The following is a 19,820-nucleotide window of genomic DNA, read 5'->3' on the forward strand; positions in this document are numbered from 1 at the left end:
TAGCCAGATTAGCAGCGGAGGCATGGCTGAGCTGTGCCCAGTACATACGCCCCGGTTTCAGGTTACATTCTACCTGTTGTGCAAGAAAGAAGTGTCTGTTTTACAGGAATTCAGGGCTAGTCAATAGAAATTGCCCTGTAGAGCAGGAATTTCCCAGGATGATAGAAGGAGATTGAGAATATTTATTCCCTGATGCCTTCCATTTTCCCAGTGTTTAACATGCAGGAGGAAATACGCAAAATCCAAAGAGAAGACGACTCTCATTTACCAGAGGAACTGGTCATCCCCTTCTACAATGAAACTCTTCCAGAGAGAAGCTTTTACAGAAGGAACACCAAAGATGAAGAAACATTGATCGAAAGCTTAGAAGAGGAAATCAACACCATTAGGGTCAGCAACCACAATTTATTGATGAGGATGAACAATATCACACTGGCTGCAGGTATCTCTCTGCTTCACCTTATCTTTTTGACTGTCATATTTTGTTCATAATCTCAAAGACTGATAGTGCTGTACAAGAGTCAAAGCCTTCTTTAAATAGAAAATGCACAATTCAGTGGTCCCTATGGGAAACTCCAGTTTCCTTCTCTAAGGTTGAAGGGGTGGGGGGAGATCCTCAGCTCATGTAAATGGTGTAGCTCCATTAACTTGACTCATTATTATGGATGGTCCAGTGGTTAGGGCACTAGCCTTAGGACATGAGAGACCTGGATTCAGTTCTCTGCTCTGCTACAGCCTTTCTGTGTGATCTTGGGCAAGTCACTTAGCCTCTGTGTGCGTCAGTTCCCCATGTGTAAAATGGGGATAACAGTCCTGCCCTGCCTCCCAGTATCCTGTCTACCAACAGTGGCCAATGCCAGGTGCCCCAGAGGGAATGAACCTAACAGGTAGCTATCAAGTGATCTCTCTCCTGCCATCCATCTCCACCCTCTGACAAACAGAGGCTAGGGCCACCATTCCTTACCCATCCTGGCTAATAGCCATTAATGGCCTTAACCTCCATGAATTTATCCAGAGAATAAGAAGAATTGGATAAGATTATGCATAGGGTGGAAGTATGGAGCCCAGGCTGGCATATCCTCTTGTGGTCCCACTTCGTTGCAGCTAGATTCTATTTCCTGTGCTGGAATGGGCGTGGGCTGCCTGTACCCAGCCCCTCCCCCACCAGCACACCCTACCCCCAGCACACCCACATAATGTTGCTCAGACTTTTTTCAGGCTTCTTTAGGACTTCTAGTCTTCCTGCAGGGAGGGTGACATTTTCAACTCAGAGCTAAATTTGTTAACATAATGTTTAATCAACGATTGAGTGCTGACCATTTAAAAATGCACATCAAATATCCATTTCAGGGCAACTTGGAATCAAAGGAGAGCCTGGTCCTCCAGGTAAGTAAATATTTGGGCAATGAACAGCTTCCCCTCTCTCTCATTCCTTCTCCCTTCCCCTGCTCTGTACAGAATCGGAAGTTAGATTTTGGAGCCCTATTCAATAAGTCATTTGGGCCCCACTCCTGCAAAGATGTAATTACCTTGCATAATTTTACGCACGTGAATGGTCCCATTGAAGTCAAGCTCCTCCCACACCCCCTTGCATGGCCTGCTGGGAGTCTGGCTTGGGTGCAGAGCGTAGTCCCTGTTCTCTGGATACTCCCCATTCTGAGTAAGTGGGTGAGGAGAAGCTGGGAGCTAGTAGAATCTCAACTCTGTCTCCCCTCCCTGCCGCTGTTCACTAGCCAGGGTAGCTGGGCAGACATGATGGGAGAAGTAAGTTGTATTTTATCAAGAGCTTTATCAGTAACTTACTCCCCCTCTCCTCCCTTCTTGAATCTGGATGGGACCAGGGGAGAAACTGATGGGAACCGGGTGGGAGCCACAGCTGCAGAGTAATTTCACAGCACCTTTTACTCAGGGTTGAGCCTACAGGCTACATCTAGTCCACAACGAGTAATACAACAGGCCAGTTTTCCTATGTGATTAAGGTGTGATCCTACAAAGTGCTGAGCAGCTCCCACATGGCACTAGGGGCCTCAGCCTTTCATAGGATTGCACCCCACATTCTGGCACTTGTTCTTGCAGTAGACAAGCTGAATAAGGTCCTCATGCATTTCCCATTGAAGACAATGGAAATGCATCTATTGACTTCAGTGGGAGCTGGATTGGGCCCACTGACTTGAGGGGGCGGGGTTTGCACATGTTCCTAAAATTCCCCAGATGTGAAGATTACTTCTCCTAGATGAATTCACATGGCATTTTAAGAGAGACCCTGCTTCCCTTTTCTAACATTGACTGTCTGTTCCTCAATCTCCCCAAGACTTATACTTCAAACTGGTGTCTAACTAGTGCCTATAATTGCAACCTTTTTTCTTAGCCAAGTTATCTCTGCCTGCCTGAAATGAAGGCTTTATTCTGTTCAACTCAGGTGCCAAGGGGGAGAAAGGAAGTCAAGGTGAAAAGGATTTCAAGTTTTCAAGTGCTTACTTCTCCTGTTGGTTACATGCTGAAATATACACAAGGCCAGATTCTCATTGGATGTAAATTAGCATAATTCAATTGCACTCAATGGAGCTATGTCAGCTTACACCCAGCTGAGGTTCTGGTCCTAGTTATGGCCAAATCCTGGTCCCATTACAATCAATGGAAATGTTGTTATTCAATTCAGTGAGTCACAGCCTTTAATTTACACTGGTTCATTATGCTGTCAAATCCATCTTCTAGGAGGAAAAGGTGAGAAGGGAGACATGGGTCCCCGAGGACCAGCTGGAAGCAAAGGAGAACCGGGGTCAAAGGGTAAGCAAATAACATAAAACTCAGAGAGGGGTGGAGACATATTTAACAATGTATTGTTAGCAGAGGAGAACAAAAGTGGATGTATTTGTATTTTAGGTATTGGATTTCCTGGGGAGAAAGGAGAGAAGGGTAAGTTGTGGAAATGAACCCTCCCTTGCATCATCAGAACAAATAGAAATAAAAACTCCCTGATTCTCAGACTTCCCATTGGCACTATGATTTTGGTGCCTAAATATGGATTGAGATACCCAAAGTTCAGCACTTCGGATGTGAACATTTTGGCCACTGTTTTTAAACCTGAAACGGTTTTTAAGCACATGCTTCCCACTGCAAACTCTGAGAATGTGAATGTATCCAGTGGGGCCCCCGGAAAAATGGGCACCCTGCGCAACTGTTCCACCCGCTCAGCGCTCCTGCCAGGGAGTGGGGGAAGCCCCCGCACCCCAACCCTGCTCCCTGGCAGGAGCACGGGGGGATGACGGGGGAGAGGCCACTTGCTCTGGCCCAGGGCCCCACAAAACTGTAATCCACCTCTGAACACATCCCGCGTATTGTCCTTTATAACGCCTCTGATATTCCCTGCATTTCACCCCATTCACTTGTAGAAAACAAATAGGTAGGTGTGACGAACTTCTGTAGCTGCAGGTTTTGTGTGTGTTTTTCAGTTAGTTTACTGGTTTGGGAGCTGTGGTTTCAGTCTTCACAAAAAAATCCATGTTAATTTTTTGCCAATTCAATTTCAAGGTAATCCTGGAGAAAAGGGTGCTGGAGGTCTTTCTGGCCCTGGGGGTGCTCAGAAAGGGGAGAAAGGTTCATCTGGAAAGGATGGAACTCCAGATACTGAGTTACTAACCTTTACAGCCACTGTACAAACGTTATCCTACATAATGCTCAAGCCACATATTTCCTTTGATATTTTAGGGATACCTGGAGGAGTAGGAGCTCCAGGTGCCAAGGGAGACATGGGAGAAGCAGGTAAGAAAAGATTTGTAGCAGCACCTCCTAAAAAGTAAACGAAGAGCTAAGCAAAGAACTGAATACACAAAGTTTGGTAAAACCAGGACAAGCAGCAGCAATCTAAGTGATTTACATGGTGTTTTATGGGTCATAAGTCGTAACTGGAGGGTAACTTAACTTTCTGTCTCAGAGATGACAGTCCTACTGGTAGAGCCACACTGATACAACATAATTTGATCAGCCACTGCTCTATAAGATGCACACTAAAATTTGTATGTTGTAATCAACGTACGATCCAGTTGTCCTGTGTGTCCTGTTCCTGGAGACCCAGTCTTCAGACCAGATTCTGGTCTCATTTACACTAGGATAAATTGGGAGTAACTCCACTAAAGTGTATGGATTTATTCCCAATTTTTCACTAGTGTAAATGAAATCGGAATGTGGCCTTTCATTAGAACTAAATCCTGGAGCTATTGCACAGCCCAAATGGTACATGCTGGGGAAGGAATTATCCCGCAGGCTGTGCTTTGCACTCACAACATTTGTAGTCCCGTGGTCGCTGCCCTGGTTCTCCATTTAGGACCATGGCAAACCATGGATTGACCAGGTTCTCCCTCATCCTTCCCTTCTCCCCAAGGCTCCTCGCTGGGGAGCAGAATGCTCACGCACATCAGATGTTCCTGAATGCAGGGAGACTGCTACCCCCCGGCTTGGTGACCCCAAGCCTTTCTGCACTGGTACCGCACCAGTCTCACTAGGTAAGGGCCCCCACAGCCAGGCAGGCAGCAAGTCCGCTCTGCTGCTCCCCCATCTCATCCATCCATGGTGCTTGTCTATGTTTATGCCAAACAAGCATTTTAAACATCAAGCATCCGCGTCTTCCTTGCTGTGCAGCATGATTTACAACAATGAAGTACAACTTCAGGACAAATCCTGCAGTTCGCTGCCTATACATTTCAGTGCCTTTTCAGGGAAAAATTCCCACTGACCTTGGTCTTTGAGCCAGGATAGCAAGATTTGGCTCATAGATAGTTGGACCAGTTTCACAGCTAGTGTAAATCAGCATGGCTCCATTTACGTCAGTGGAGTGACTGTATCCATTTACACCTGCTGAGAACCTGGCCCAATACCGGTGGATTGCATAGACTCAAACATATCTGCCTTTCATGTCCATTCATCATTATTATTATGTACGTATTGGGATTTCAGGAATAGAAGGACCAAAGGGGACAAGCGGAGTCCAAGGTAATGCATTTCCTTCATTGTGTTGCTACTATGGATTTTGCTCTTGGTCACACCTGTGTTAATCAGGAATAACTCCATTGAAGTTAGCAGAAATAAACCCAAGTAAAACCAGTGAATGAGAATAGAATCCAGCGGACAGTACTGAATTTACACAGAGAGGCCCAAATTTGGCCCTCAGTGTCAGATATCTATTTCAAAAGTAACTGCATTAGCATCTTCGGAGTCACTCTGGATCTACAACAAGAGCAGAATTTGACTCTTATATTGGTATTGCATTTTGTAGTGTGTGTAATGGGTCTGTCATAGGATGGTCAAAGCAACAAAGCAATAGAAGTTTGGTATTTTTCATCCAGGTTTTAGAGGACCACCGGGAGAAGATGGAAGTGAAGGGGACAGGGGCCTTGCTGGTCCAAAAGGTGAACCAGGAATGAAAGGGGATAGGGGGCCTACAGGTAAGACAATTTGCTTATTTTTACCTATGCAATTTTAATAATTTCACATGCCTTCCTAGTTAAGTCTTTTCCATTTACAGTGTAAAATGTATTATTACTCTGAGTTGTTTCCACAAAGATTCAGATATCTCTCAGGAAGAAGTGGGCTGTAGTCCACGAAAACTTATGCTCTAATAAATTTGTTAGTCTCTAAGGTGCCACAAGTACTCCTGTTCTTCTTTTTTCAGATATCTCTGACCATGGGGTTACCAGTCTATAAAGGGATTGGATGGATGGAGGTTATTTGCCTTATTTGTGGTGTGCCATTTTGTTTCTTGCTATGCCAGTGCACCAACCAGGGTGGTCCTCCAGAAATGCTGACTCATTACTCTGAGCTTTTATATTCTCTTTTGGGGATATGTCTGTGTAATGAAAGAAGCGGGTATTAAATTATCAGCACATCCCTGATTATAACAGTGGTGTTTACAGAAGGATTTATATGGTATAAACGAATACAATTCAATTTAAATGCACAATCATGTGCAGGTTTGGTTGGTTAGAGTGATAGAAAAGCCTGCCTCTGAGTGGTTTAAACCCCATATAAGCTAGAGTTTTGTGTAAGTTAAACAGAAGAATTAGGCAGTGTTTCTCACCTGTGTAACTTGCATTACATTGGTATTCATCAGCCACGTCTGAGATGTGGACAGGGAGAATGAGCCGAAAACAGGGTGGAGAGTGGAAACTAGTGGAAGTGGTACATATGAGCGGAGAATGATGATTATACACAGAACATTTGTAAATGTAGCATTACTGCTCGGCTGGTGTACATCAGTAGGGTTCTATTTATTTAACAGAATTCCACTGATTTGCACCAGCTGAGGGTCTGGCTCAGAAATGGCAAAACGGATCTTAAACAATTCAAGGAATCTTGGGAAAATGCTGGAACAGAACAGGGAAGGAGGGAATTGCAATCACTTCCGAAATATTTTGTTGCATTCTTTTGTATTGTGTCATAAGTATCTTGATTACCAACTGGAAATGTCAGATCTAGAAAGGCAGACCCAGGGCCAGATGCTGATGCTGTTAGAGCCAATGGGAGAGAGAGAGAGACAGATTTGACTCCAACCCTTTGATTCACACACATTCATTGTATTGTTAAATAGGTCTTCAAGGAAGTAAAGGTGAAGTGGGTAAGAAGGGAGAGATGGGCCCCAAAGGATCAATTGGTGTTCCTGGAAACAAGGGAGATGCAGGTTAGTCAGGTTAAATGGTAAGTTAATAAGGCAGAAAGCCAAATCTGGCAGGGGGCTGGTGGAGGAAAGGGGAGATGCCATGTTTAATGATTTGTACAAATATCACTAATGCTAACACCAATATTGTATTGTAGGTAGAGTGGGTGCACCAGGGCTTCCAGGACAGAAAGGAGAGGCAGGTAAGCCAGTCAAAAAGAAAAGTTTCTCGTATTGGTATGACACTGATCTCCCTTAAAGGTGCATTTCATTAAAAAAGGGCAGGACCACAGCTGGTGTAAATCGGCTCTAACTTAATCGAGGTCAATTAACAGCCGTAGTGGATTGGCCCTGAAAGTCTAATTTAAAAGAAAATCAAACCCACCATCATTGTAACTGAGAAATGTCCATTTGTCCCAATTACCAAGGAAGAGTCTTATAAACACAACATCTGCCCTCCCTCCAATCCCGCAGCAAGCTACAGATTCAAGGCCTGTTGTCTCGCACACACCACTGGACTTGAAGAGTAATTCCACTGAACTCAGTCGAGTTACACGGGTGTAAAACTGCTGTAAATGGGTGTAAGTGAAAGGAGAAGTCGGATCTTTTGTTCTATATTTTTCATAGATTTTTAAAGTCAGGAGAGCCCATTACGACCATCTTTTCTGACCTCCTGCATATCATAGGCAATCACAGTCCAGGGCAACTGCACCTCTGTCTCCCCTCGATGGTTCAGCAAAGGCATCCACTCTCCGGCTTCCAGTTCCCCAGGCATTGCCTTTCTGGGTGGAGACCATCTGACTCGGGTATTCCCAGGCTGCACACTTCCTTGCCTTCACTGTGTATTTCCCAGCACAGATAGATTGACCAAGGACACCTGCTTACTTTTTCTTCAGAGACTGATAACAGAATGATTGTTGATAGTTATAAGTTACCACACAGCACTTTATTCCTAAGGGATAACGCATTGCAGGGATAACGCATTAAAACAATAAAAGAACCAACGTGCATGCTAATACATTTAACAGACTTAACCCCAACCCTAACATGGATTCTGCAGGGCCAGTCCTTCCAACCCTACCCGAAAGATTGGGGCCTACTGTGGATTAGGGTCCAGTCCATTTGCTGGATCAGGAAAAAGGCCATGCACCAGTTTAAAACTAGGCTATTTATTCAAAAATCCTTCCTTTGTTGGTCAGTCCCTGGAGAATCTAGGTTGAATTAGTATATGTATCTCTCCTGGGGTGGGGGGGTTTCTTTACAACCTGAGTGAATTTGTGTAATTACCCCCAGCTGTATGAAAATACATACAATTCCACAATAAGACATGCACCATTGCATTTTTAATACAAGGAATTCAAAGATTTTAAAACTAATTCAATAAGGTTTAACTTCATTCAATAAAATTCATTTACGATATTGCAGGAAATTGTCAGTCTGTTACACGGGTTCCAGAATTTCACCCAGTAAGTCCCTTTCTAATCCTCTAAGGCCTGGTTCGCCATTGTATTACTCCACTTTCACACCAGTTTCACTCCACTGAGGCAACACCAGTGTCAAACTGGAATAATGCAGTAGTGAATCAGGCCCCTTTTGTCTAATTCTAAATTCATATGGTGTCTCCCCTGCTTCATGGCCTGACTCATCATGGCATTTAGATATGTAGATACTGATACTGAGTATCCTGCTAGCAACAGTTTCACACTGTAGTAACTCCATGGAGTTGTTCCTGATTTAGCTCAGTGTAAATGAAAGGCAAATCTGTCCCATAGTACCCTGGAAAAATTGCAACACAGGTAAATGCTTTCTGTCTATGAACATTTCCCCTGCAGGTGCATATGGATGGAGTGTACTTTACCCCATGGAAAAGTCCTCATAGATGCTGCTATCCTTTCTCTGGGCTTTGTGAACTATCCTGCAGAATTATATCCCTTCTCTAAAATTCTATGGGATGACTTAGAAAGTCTATAGAAAAGATCTTCTTTTCTGTTAACATCTATAGATTTTTAGAGCAATTTATATAGAATCCTATTACATTTCCATAGAGCCCTAATTTATTTGTGTGTGAGTTTACAGGGCCATATTCTCCTTTTGGCTCTATACACATCACTCCCATTGAAGTCAATGTGACCCATGTGTATGCATCCCAGGGCAGAATTGGACCTAAATTTTGGAAAGTGCTTTGGGATCCTTCAGACTGAAATGCTGTATGGACCTGATTCTCCACTGCCTTTCACTTTGTATGTTCATTTCCACTCTGCAAAGTTGGTTAGAAAATGATACCACTAGTGAAAGCGAGTGGAGGATTCCAACGTGGAAGCAGTTTACACCCACTTTGCTCTCACTCTGCACAGGAATAGATGACTACACAAGGTGTGGGGCAGTAGAGGATCAGCCCCTGGAGAAATGTTATGTTACTTTGGTTCCTTTATCCTTTATAGTTCTTTGTACTTCACTTTTGTTGTTGTTCAACTTTAAGGTCTAAATGGAGAAGTTGGTGCCCGGGGACTTCCTGGTTTAAATGGCATGTCTGGTCAGAGAGGGGAGAAGGGCACATAGCTACCAGCATTTTTAATTTAGTAAAATAATATCCTGCTAGGTATTTTTTACCCATGCACGCTTTTTTTTTTATTAAAAAAAAAAACAAACCATCAGGAATCCCAGGAGAGAGGGGACCTAAAGGTGCAAAGGGACAGAGTGGAGTAGCAGGTAAAGGAAAACAAGACAAGTTCAGCATCAGCAACGCAAGTTATTCGAATAGGGGGATGCACGGGAATGAATGACCAGCTCAAGCCAGGAGGCAGTATGCTCAATCCCATGCATGACGGACTCATGGAGTATGGACCTACAGTAGTGGACATGGAGCTCTGCCAGGCTGCCATGGCAGGATACTTATGTAGCTGTGCCAAGGGTCCATAGAGGCACCTTTTGATATAACTTAAAAACATAAAGTGCAGCAGGTTAAGATAACCCACTCCAATTTCCTTTTGTTGACATTAATGGAGCTACTGTGACTTACCCCAGCTGTGTATCTGGCACATAGGGTCAATTTAGGTATGTTAGCAGTGAAAGGTCCACTTATCCTCTAAGACTTGGATCTGAAAACCCAATCTTCCTAGGTTAATAAGTTCTTATTTTAATATATTGTACGTGCCTTATCCACTTCATTAACCATTAGCTGGAGAACCAACGTGCCTTCCCATCTGCATTAATTGAAAAGTTGACTATAAATGTAAGTTTGAGGAAGCTTAAAAGTGTGAAAATATCTAGTTGACTTATTTATTTTGGTTTTGATGACTTTAGGCATTCCAGGACCAAAGGGAGAACAGGGAAATTCAGGTAAAGCACTTGCTGTATTAAATTATGCACATAGATGATTACACAATCGGGTACTTTACGTGGAATGTTTCACTGACTTTTGAAGGTGATTGCATGTAATACGTGTCATGCTCTTTTCTTCAGAAATTGACAAAGGCATCAGCTCTCTGATATTTTCCACCTAGGGTTTAGAGGCCAATATAGTGAAAGTAGGAGGCATTTTGGCATTCAAGGTCCAAAAGGTGAACCAGGAATGAAAGGATCCAAAGGAGACATGGGACCTAGAGGTAAGACTATCTATCAAGGTTTCTGATGATTAGCTGGTATGTTTTGCATTGTGTGTGTATTATAAAGTTGCAGTAGTTGTTCCATGGTTAAGCTTGCTGCTAGCTTTCCATAATAAACCTGATTTTCAACCCCACTACCAAGTTCCCACACAAAGAAACCAATCTTCCTGAAATTTTGGATGCTACCTCATAGTATCATCTTTCTGGAAACTTTGGTAAAAATTATGCAAAGGGTTTTAAAGTCATGAGGCCAGATTCTCTGGTCCAGCCACCTTTGTCCCCCTGGTTGCCAGTGCAGTTCATTTCTGTTCCCTTGTATCATTTCAGCAGAGACACCTTGCAATGCACCTCTCTTCTGTAACTTATATGAAATTAAGAATTCAACAATATCTATTTATCTGCATGCAACAAGGAGTGAACATAAAGGGATGCAATTGTAATAAGGAAAGGAAAAGATTGACTGACTGGAAGAAACATTTCAAAAGTGCTTAGTAAAGTTAGGTGTCATCATGAGACTGGCCCATAGACACCCATAACTTGGAGGACCAGCAATTGTACCAGCATTGCAGTGGTAGTATTTTGGCAATAATGCCCAGTTCTTGAACAATTCCTATGTGACTCTGTACGAGAGACAAACAGATTTTCTTTTAATGTCACTCATCTATGTCGTCTTGTTTCATAAATTTGCCTTTTGGACAAGTGCATTTCAGTGCAGCGATGACAGGGAAAATTTCATTCACTGCTTGCATCTGAGTTGAGATATTTCTTTTGGATGCTACATTAAGGCACTGATGCAGCATGGGATTCTGTGCCAAATGTCTGTCTATCTTTGTTTCCTTCTTTCTTTCTAGATTCTAACTGGCCCCTGCAACATAAGGGGATGTGACCCCCCCTGCTTACCTTTCCCAGATCATAACTCTGTATACAGGGGAGGAGGGAGGAAGCAATGGGCAGGGAGGGTAGGTGGGCAGGTAATGAGTGGAGATCAGGGACTTGATAGGGCCCTGGTTCCAAACCCCAGGCAGCCAGCAGAGCTGGCCCAAAAAAGGGGGAACCCCTGCACCCTGTGAAGTAGATTACTCCCACAACCCAAGGAGCAAAGGGGAAGCCTGAGGAGGAGAGTCAGTTCCTCCCTGGGCTGTTTCTGAGGTAGTCCAGCTACACTATTAGTTTACACAGGGCAAGATGTAAAGGCTCAGTCCAGCCCTTATTTATTCTGGTGGTTCCAGCACCAGTGCAGCTAGTAATGTTGGAGCCTTCTTTTTATCAATAACTCACGCTTTGCACAGGACTGAAGTATATTTTCCTCCTTGTGTGAAGCTCCGAGGTCCCCAGTTGCCCAAAATTGGCCGAGACAGCAGCTTACGTGGCCCAGAAGTAACAACACAGACAAGGTTGGCTCTAGGTTTTTTGCCGCGCCAAGCAAAAAAAATTTTGTCTGCCCCCCATCCCAGCCCTGGGCTCCTCACCGGACCCCCCTGCTGCCCCAGCCCTGTGCTCTCTCCCCACCCCACCCCCACCTGCACCCTCCTGCTGCTGCAGTTCTGGGTCACTGGTAACTTGCTCCCACGGCAGGTCATTCAGCAGGAATTTTAGATGTGCACAGAACACAGACAGGATTGGTTCCCATATGGTTACAGAACTGCAGTAAAGTGGGACAATTTTCAGCTTGTGTGACTGGAGGATATCTGGATGCATATTATAAGACGGACCTACATAAATGAAGAAAAGTTGAGGTGCCTTTATTATTCTTTTGTTCCTCTCTTTCTTTTTATGGCGAATTTGCCAATGCAATATCACTGTCTTCCTTTTACACAAACAAACAAACAAAAAAGGCAATGGCTGTTGAAAATAGCAATTCCAGTCCTAATAACCACTGGGAAGCATTTCTTGCTCAATTTTATCCTACTTTTTCTACAGCAAGTTACAGTGGATCAGTATATTTGATTTGGGAGAAATGAAGTAACAGCCACCCAAACTGATCTTGAGCACTCCTGAATTTTGAGGTGTTCAAATCTGGAAGGCAGGTGCTGGGGGGGGGGTGGGAAAGGGGGCTGTGGCTCTGCGGGGGAGCACGGCAGCATGTATGCAGCAATGTGTCTGGCGCTGCGTGGAGCCAGACACGCTGGTCTGAGTGGCACAGTAAGGGGGCTGGGAGATTGGATGGGGCGGAGGTTCGGGGGGGCAGTCAGGGGCAGGGAGAAGGGGGTGTTAAATGGGTCAGGGGTTGGGGGGGGCAGTCAGGGGACAGGCAGCAGTTGGATAGGCATGGGAGTCCCGGGGGTTTGTCGGGGACAGGTAGGGGATGCGGTCCTAGGGGGGGAAGTCTCAGGAGGGGGCGGTTGGGGACAAGGAGAAGAGAGACTTAGATGGGGGTAGGATCCTGGGGGGCAGTTAGGGGCAGGAGTCCCGGGAGGGGATGATCAGGGGACAGGGAGCAGGGGGCATTGGATGGGTTGGGGTTTCTGTGGGGGGAGTGGGAGTGGATAGGGGCAAGGTGGGGCTACCCTCCCTCCCCGCGGAGTGTCCTATTTTTTGAATGTTAAAATATGGTATCCCTACCTTCCCAGTGCAGCTCTCCATTCACTGCAGCATGAGGTCTCAGCTACCTCACTCCCTCCCCCTCTTTCCTGTTGGCAGTGCTCAAGGGAATGCTGGGAAGTGTAGTTCTTTCCCTGCTCGAGGGCTGGCTCTATAGGCAAGGAGCTCCCAGGGCCCCTTGTTCGTTCTCAGCTCCCATGCTGGATCCCTGCCGCCCCTGCAAATGGGCTGCCCCAAGCACGTGCTTGCTTTGCTGGTGCCTAGAGCCGCCCCTGGACACAGAACATCAACATGAGCAGATAGCCCTATAGTGAGACATCACTCCACTTCACTGTGACACTAACCAGTCCCTGCCCACTACCACTCAGACGGTGGCTGCATCTTTGCTGATGAACTAGATATAAAGTGGCCTCATCCAGCCAGCTTTACACATGCAAAACTCTCACTGAGCTCAAATTGATTTGGCCCCAATCAGAACAGTGAGACTGGATCGGACGTTAAGAATTGATTTTGAATTCACTCCTGGCACGTATTTGAAATCTGCTTTAGGCCACACCCGACTCAGATGCCAATATGCAGCCAGGTAGTTTTCGATTTCTTCTGCATCTAACTCTGGTTAATGATGCAGAAAACACACCTACTAGATTACAAAATAGGTTGTGTATGTCCATTTATATATTTATCCTTTTTTAAAAGGAAGAGTTGTATATTTAGTGCTTTTAGCAAAAGAAAAAGGATGGGAAGATTTTTTTTTTTAAGTTCACTTGGGATTCCTTTGTGCATTCCAACTAAACTACCCTTTAAGAGGGCCCAAGTGGCATTGTGGTGTCAAAAGACCCAGCTCCTATTCCTGACTCTGCCACTAACTTCTTGTTTGACTTTGGATAAAAGTCACTTAGACCCAGATCCTCAAAGGTATTTAGATGCCTAATTCCCACCTTTCAATGGGAGTTAGGTGCCTAAACACCTTTGAGGATCTGGACCTTTCCCTCTCTTTGCCTCAGTTTCCCCATCTATAAAAGGAAGGTGGTAATCCTTTATTCATGTAGGTTTTTTTTTTTTAATTAAGTCATTGAGGTCCTTAAAGCATTTTGCAATCTTTGGATGGAAGGCACTATAGAAGTGCAAATAATTATGAACATTTATTGTTATTGTTGGGGTTTTTTAAATTGTAATATAGTAGTGGCTGGAGATGTGAACTGAGATTGCGGCCCCATTGTGCGAGGCTCTGTGCAAACACATAGTGAGAGACAGCGCCTGACAGCAAGGAGCTGGTCAAATGAATTGCTGTAGGCCATTTGACCATAAAATAGAGAAAGGGACTTTTATATTTTGAAAAGCACATAAGCAGTTGGAGGTTGTTTGTAAATGTATTTTTAAAAAACAACATTTTTAAAATGTCTTCTCTGGAGCTGTTTTTTTAACATTTAAAATGCGTATTATATGCATGGCAGCACCAGTAAAATACTGTCCACTTAATATAGCTGGATTCTGCACACTGATGTGTATACACCATCACAGGACCTTTTCACCAGTGTTATGCATTGCGAATACTCTGCAGTTCATAATACTCCTGCTGCTTTTAACATGCTGCTATCATGAGTTCCAAAGCTGTCCCAGGGGCTTAACCGCATCAGGGCTTTAATTCCAGGAGTACATTTCAAATTCTAAATGTGCGAGGGGGCTGGAGTTTTGTTTGAACATTTGCATGCATCCTCGATCAACACAAGTATAAGACATAATGGTAATCATTATACTTTACCTTGAAAGTGTGTCTAATGATTGCTTTTTTTAATTTGGAACAGGACTTCCAGGGAACAAAGGTGACAGGGGTGAACCAGGTACTAGACCTTTATCTCATCTTCATAGCTTGCCCTGTAACACCAGTACAATATAGAACCCAGTGTATACCCAGGACACATGCTTAACTTTGACCATTTGCATAGTCCCAATGATGTCAACAGAACCTCCCACGTGCATAAAGTGAAGCAAGTGTTTAAGAGCTTGCAGGATCAGGGCTGTCAGTGACGCTTCTGAAGTAACTGCACCTCTGAGCCCTTCCGGGTCTGCTCAAGGAGGTCTTTCACCATCACCAATCTCTGGGCAGGGACCTGCCTCAGTCTTCCTGCTGAGCAGGGTTGTTCGGTTGCAACCCACCTCCCTGCAGTGTCCTTGCTTATCCCAGCAGGTCTGACTAGTGTCCAGCTTCTGTGCTTTGTTTTCTCTCCAAGGGCTATGAACAGCATGTGCCAGTGGTTACGGGTAACCAACAGCTCTCTCAGAGCTGTACAGAAACAACGTATAAAACAATAAAAGGTCTAAATGCATAATTAAGCTTACCAGTGGTCCCCCCGTGACATCCCGGCATGTTCCAGTCCTTCCATGGGGTTTGATACGCCGCCCCCTTTTTGGACAAATGGTCAAGCCCATTTGTTGCCTCAGAATAAAAGCCTGTCTCTTTATACCCCAGTCTCCTGGGTCTCTTGAACACAATCTGAACCAGTATATGCAAACCACCACAGAGAGTGGTACTTCTCTGGAACTGTTTACTGGTCCCAGGGACTGCAGTAATCACACCCCACTGTTTTTAGTTCCTGGAGGAGCTGCAGTAACCCTCCCCATTGGAGTAGAATACGATCCCGAGCCCACAATAATGCATATAACCTGTACGAATAACAGGCCTAAAATTGATTCAGTAGTCTCAAGCTATGCCTGTGTTCATCATATCTACCACAGGGTCCTGAACTGATCTGATTTTTGCTACAACAGCAACCTGTTTCCATGTAGCCATGTTCATTTAGGTGTGGCCATTCATTTGTGTTATTGGGTTTAACACTATTCTTCTGTCATTTTTTCTTATGCAAACATCTTATTTTCTTTGTGTATAATTGCTGCAATTATTTCATAACCACATAATCCATCAGCGGAACACTACTCCAACCCCAACATAAGGCTCGTTGGAACAGCTAAGGAGGGCCGTGTCGAAATTATGTACAAAGGGAAGTGGGGAACAATATGTGATGATAAATGGGACAAAAAAGATGGAACCGTGGTCTGCAAAATGCTGGGATATAGTCATGCACTTCGCACCATAAAAGTATCTCCAGGTAAGTTAATAACTAATCACCCAAATCACCAATTACATTCCCGATCCCAAATTGTGATCTGTGATTTTATATAGTGTGGCTGGTGTTCAATGCAAGATTCAACCTTTACAGGAACAGTATTCATGGCCTCCTGGCACCCAAGCCACTTACAGCCAGGTATTCAGATAGCTGGAATTTTTTCAGTCCAGGGTGCCACACTTGTTTGGTGCCGCTCTTGTTGCACGGGATTTTTGCTCTTCACAGTAGGAAGTACTAAAATTGTTTCCAAGTGCAGGATCACAGTCTAAGGTTGTACAAAGTATATGGTTTCTTGATGGTGAATACTGAGATACTTGCATTTACATGTGAGCTGCATGGGCTTTCCAGACATGCCGCCTCAGAGAATTTCCATTTGTCCCTTTTATCCCCTGCTATTTCTATTTCCCGATTGTCAAAATACCCACCCACCCCACTGGCCTCCGAAAGAGAAATTATGATGGTCCAGACCAGAGGCAACCCATCCCTGCCGATGGCGGGGGGCGGAGTCAGGGCAGCCGGCTTCAGCAGTGTTACTGAGCATGCACAGTCCGTATGAGCATGCTCAGTATAAGCCAAGCAGCAAATCTGGGGATGACCCTGCCCCATGTGTCCCCACTGGTCCAGACCCTGCCACTCTTACCGAGACAAAACTCCTACTGAAGCGAATGGGTGTTCTGCTAAAGCAGAGAGGGCAGTATCATAACCTATAGAATAATTACCCAGCAATCAAGAACTTACAGAACAGTTGAATGGAAGTGTTCTGGGACAACTGGGCACAAGCCATTCAGATACACGGATAGTCAACAGAAGCAAAGTTTTTTAGAGAATTCTCTAAAAAAAAATAGGATTGCTGGGATTAGTGCACATATCCCTGATTGGAGACGATCACTGGGGTGAATCATTATAATTAAAATGAAAACCCTTCTATCCTCCACCCACCCTCAAGTTTTACCCACAACCTGAACTCACTCAACTTTTCCAAAGTTCACAAAAGTTCACTTAATATTGTTTCCTCTCAGATCTCTCATTTCCATGTGCCCCTGCACTTCCTACTTCTAGCCAAAGCTGGAAGCAGAAGTGCCACAATAGTACTAGAAAGTCTGTTCTTGCAAAATTTCCAGCTCAGTTTTGCAGACCCAAAGAGTAGAGATTGTTTGGATGAAACCACCTAACCTAAATCTCTGCACTGTCTTAGCTATGCCCTATATTAGTGGCAAGTGTAATTCTCTGCAGCAGGGTACCCAAAGGCCTCTTAAGTAAGTGTTATCCCTTCCATTTGGAAGGGACTATGGGCAATATGTGCAGCAAAGTGCATGAGATTCAAGCTGAGAGACAACCTCCAACATGTCAGGTGACAACTTTGAATGCAATCCGGCCAGCTCCTTCCCCTCCTTTGTTTTGTTTTGTTTCAGGAATTCATTATGTATTCCCTAGGGGGAGGGGGACTTGTGCTGTTTTTCACTGGTAACAAAAGACAGGATTTTCCTGCTCTTACCAGGACACACACGGTGGTAAAGGTGCACCAGGGGAGGCTTCTTCCTCACTCCTTGCTGTGAGCCAGAATGGATGTAACCTGTACAAAGAGTCCTTTCCTGCCATCTGAGTTAGCTGCACTGCAGGTCACTGACCGGGGTGGCTCCAGGCACCAGTGCAGCAAGCGCGTGCCTGGGGCAGCAAGCCGCGGGAGGCGGCCTGCTGGTCGCTGTGAGGGCGGCAGGCTGGCGACTTTCGGCGGCATGCCTGCGGGAGGTCCGCCGGTCCCGTGGCTTCGGCAGCAATTTGGCTGCGGGTACGCCGAAGCCACGGGACCGGCGGACCTTCCGCAGGCATGCCACCGAATCGGCATGACCAGCGGACCTCCCGCAGGCGCGCTGCCCAAAGCCGCCTGACTGCCGTGCTTGGGGCAGCAAAACACATAGAGCCGCCCCTGGTCACTGAGCACTGGGAAGAGCAGCCTTTGCAGGCCCACTGTTCCCATTCGCCTGCAGATGGGTGGAGGGAGGGCCGGGAATAGGTTAAGTTTTGACTCCAGCCCCCAGTGCACCAGCCCACAATGCCAAGCTCGTGTGAGGGGAAGTCAGCTACACCCATTAAAAGGCTGCAATAAGTTACTTTCTCTTGGGAGCGATGGCAAAGCAGGGAGGAGAAATGTGACTCAGTCACAGTTCCTTCCCAGGCCGCCTTGTGGGGTGACACAGGTACCCGCTCCTGACATAGAGCTGTGCCTTAAGGCTCAGTCTAGCCCTAAGGGAAGTGTGAAACCTAAAGAATATCTTCTTTGTGATTCACATTACAGATTTCTTTGGGTGACTGTATATTTGTTTCCCATGCCGTACAGTGACTTATTTTACTTTTATTTTTTTTTATTTTTAACCACACACCCCCAAAAAAGGTTCTAATCCAATTTGGCTTGATGACGTGGAGTGCAGTGGAACAGAAGCCTCCATTTTTGACTGTGAAAAAAGCGACTGGGGGGAGCATAACTGCAGCCACATGGAAGATGCTGGTGTGGAATGTGCCTAAGACGGTGTAGAAATGGGCACGATACACTGCTGTCTGGCACAAGATGTCTTAATTCCATAAGTTCCAACAGCCTGTGCTGCTGTTGTCCATGACTGGGACTTGCTTCTTTGTTTCTGTGTTTGTAAAACTGTTGGTTTCTTTACCTATTTTAAAAATATGCATTAATGAGGCAAGTCATTTTTCCTTAAATCTTTAATAACCAGTAAGGCCAAAAGTAAACCAGGAAATCCAGTTGCCACAAAACAATGAAATACCCAAGTCATTCAAACACTCGTAAATCTTCAGGTAACCTGGCCGGTCTGGTATCCAGCAATCATGTACTCTACACAGAGTGGAAGGATAGTGGAAGTTAAAGCATAGACATAAGAGACTATGCCCTGCACTCTTCCTAGCTCTTCCCTGGACCTCCTTCATGACCATGGACAAGTCACTAAGGCCCAGATCCTTAAAGTGAGGAGTTAGGCACATGAAAATCTTTGAGGATCTGGGCCTTAACCTCTCTGTTTCTCGGTTTCACAGTCTCCCAATCTATTAAATGGAGGTAATGATACTGACCTCTCAGGAGTATTCTGAAGACTGATTCATATTCAAAAGTCCTTTTAGATCCTCAGACATAAGGCTCTATGGAAGTATAGAAATATATACCAATATAAAGCAGGAGCATGCATTAGCCACAGTAATATTCTGACAGGAAGTCAGCTTGCAGAGTTAACTGTCCTATATGTAGATACATAATGGCTTCCATCCTTTACTGTCTGTTATACAGAACCATGTCTGATGCATTGATTTTTATTTGTACTGTGCACTTTCTTTCTTTTTAAGGATCCACAACACACCCCTGCACCATACATTTACATATTGTAATGTGGTGGATGAACAGTAGCCCATACAGAGCTGTGTACAATATATCTTGCTTACAGGAATGTTACTTTAAAATAAAAAATAAGTTTACCAAAACCCCTTTTCCTATGCTTTGATATTATTGTGCAACCCTGTCTACATTTTTTTCCTTAGTGGACTGTGGAATTTTCTTCTCTGCAATAATACAGCGTCACATACAAAGTGAAATGTGTCTGGGCCCTGCCACAAAGTTTAAGGACTGGGCCACACTACATGGTTAGGCAGTTTACATGGACCCAGTTATGTCCGTGTCTACACTACAGCATTCCTCTCACCAGTGGAAGTGCCCTACTACACCGACATAAATCCCCCTCCACAAGAGGCATAAGGCTTATATCAGTGTAGTTAGGGTGATGTGGAGTTGTGAAATTGACAAGAAATCTGGGCAGCTAGAGGCTAGCTGCCCCTATGCCCCTGGAGAGCTGGGTGGCTGGACCCTGCTCCCGGCTGTGAGCCGGGCAAGAAGCCCAGGTGGCC

General features: G+C 44.9%; 1 protein-coding gene across 1 annotated transcript in view; it reads left to right on the forward strand.

Annotated features, from left to right (window-relative positions):
* MARCO (macrophage receptor with collagenous structure) overlaps positions 1 to 19,365 on the forward strand; it is a 55,340-nt gene extending 35,975 nt beyond the window's left edge. Inside the window, exons 3-16 of the mRNA XM_054044372.1 lie at positions 212 to 442; positions 1,351 to 1,386; positions 2,716 to 2,787; positions 2,884 to 2,916; positions 3,709 to 3,762; positions 4,954 to 4,989; positions 5,343 to 5,441; positions 6,584 to 6,673; positions 6,808 to 6,852; positions 9,953 to 9,988; positions 10,153 to 10,254; positions 14,601 to 14,636; positions 15,720 to 15,902; positions 18,313 to 19,365. Of these exons, the coding sequence (XP_053900347.1) occupies positions 212 to 442; positions 1,351 to 1,386; positions 2,716 to 2,787; positions 2,884 to 2,916; positions 3,709 to 3,762; positions 4,954 to 4,989; positions 5,343 to 5,441; positions 6,584 to 6,673; positions 6,808 to 6,852; positions 9,953 to 9,988; positions 10,153 to 10,254; positions 14,601 to 14,636; positions 15,720 to 15,902; positions 18,313 to 18,443 (1,184 nt within the window). The 3' untranslated portion in view covers positions 18,444 to 19,365. The remainder of the gene's footprint in view (positions 1 to 211; positions 443 to 1,350; positions 1,387 to 2,715; positions 2,788 to 2,883; positions 2,917 to 3,708; positions 3,763 to 4,953; positions 4,990 to 5,342; positions 5,442 to 6,583; positions 6,674 to 6,807; positions 6,853 to 9,952; positions 9,989 to 10,152; positions 10,255 to 14,600; positions 14,637 to 15,719; positions 15,903 to 18,312) is intronic.
* Positions 19,366 to 19,820: the final 455 nt, after the last annotated feature.

This window comes from Malaclemys terrapin, chromosome 11 (assembly GCF_027887155.1).
Source record: "Malaclemys terrapin pileata isolate rMalTer1 chromosome 11, rMalTer1.hap1, whole genome shotgun sequence".
Classification (NCBI taxonomy): Eukaryota; Metazoa; Chordata; order Testudines; family Emydidae; genus Malaclemys; species Malaclemys terrapin.